The sequence below is a fragment of the Elephantulus edwardii genome, unplaced genomic scaffold, assembly GCF_000299155.1.
Source record: "Elephantulus edwardii isolate Elephantulus edwardi_28Jun2011 unplaced genomic scaffold, EleEdw1.0 scaffold00268, whole genome shotgun sequence".
Classification (NCBI taxonomy): Eukaryota; Metazoa; Chordata; class Mammalia; order Macroscelidea; family Macroscelididae; genus Elephantulus; species Elephantulus edwardii.
The window spans coordinates 159,463-159,971 of NW_006400018.1; the positions used below are offsets into that span (position 1 = coordinate 159,463).

At 42.6% G+C, this 509-nt stretch overlaps 1 protein-coding gene across 1 annotated transcript in view; it reads right to left on the bottom strand.

The window, feature by feature from the left end:
* Positions 1 to 509, bottom strand: part of TTC9C (tetratricopeptide repeat domain 9C) — a 21,522-nt gene that overhangs the window by 19,897 nt on the left and 1,116 nt on the right. The window contains exon 2 of the mRNA XM_006899815.1: positions 398 to 506. Within this exon, the coding sequence (XP_006899877.1) occupies positions 398 to 506 (109 nt within the window). The remainder of the gene's footprint in view (positions 1 to 397; positions 507 to 509) is intronic.

Here is a 509-nt window from a genome sequence, read left to right on the forward strand (position 1 = left end):
GACATCAATTATTCTGTCATCCTTAGTCACTGTCCTGCTCTCAGATGCAGAGCAAGTGACTGAACAGACCATGACTAATAGATGTAAGTAATTCTGACACACCCACCTGGTGTTATGCAAGTGTATTTATACACACACATATTAAACACACATATTCCAGAGAACAGATATAAAATTAGTATTGCTTTCCTGTGGAAATAAGAACTCAGGAGTGGGAGAAGGTCAATTTACTACACATCTTTTTACACAGCTTGAATTTTGAAACGTGGGAATGTATTCTGTATTCAAAACAATTCAATATATTGAAAAAAGTAGACTAAAGTCTCTTTTCCAGACAGACCTCAGTAGGACTACTTCCTTCCTTTCTCACGAACACCCTGTCCCCCTCCCCTCTCACCTTTTGGCTGCCTGTTGACTGCAGCCAGGAGGTAGTGCTGAGCCTGGTCATAGTCCTGCAGATGGAAAAAGGCCACTCCTGCCCGGTACAAGGCCTTGGCATTGTCAGGCTG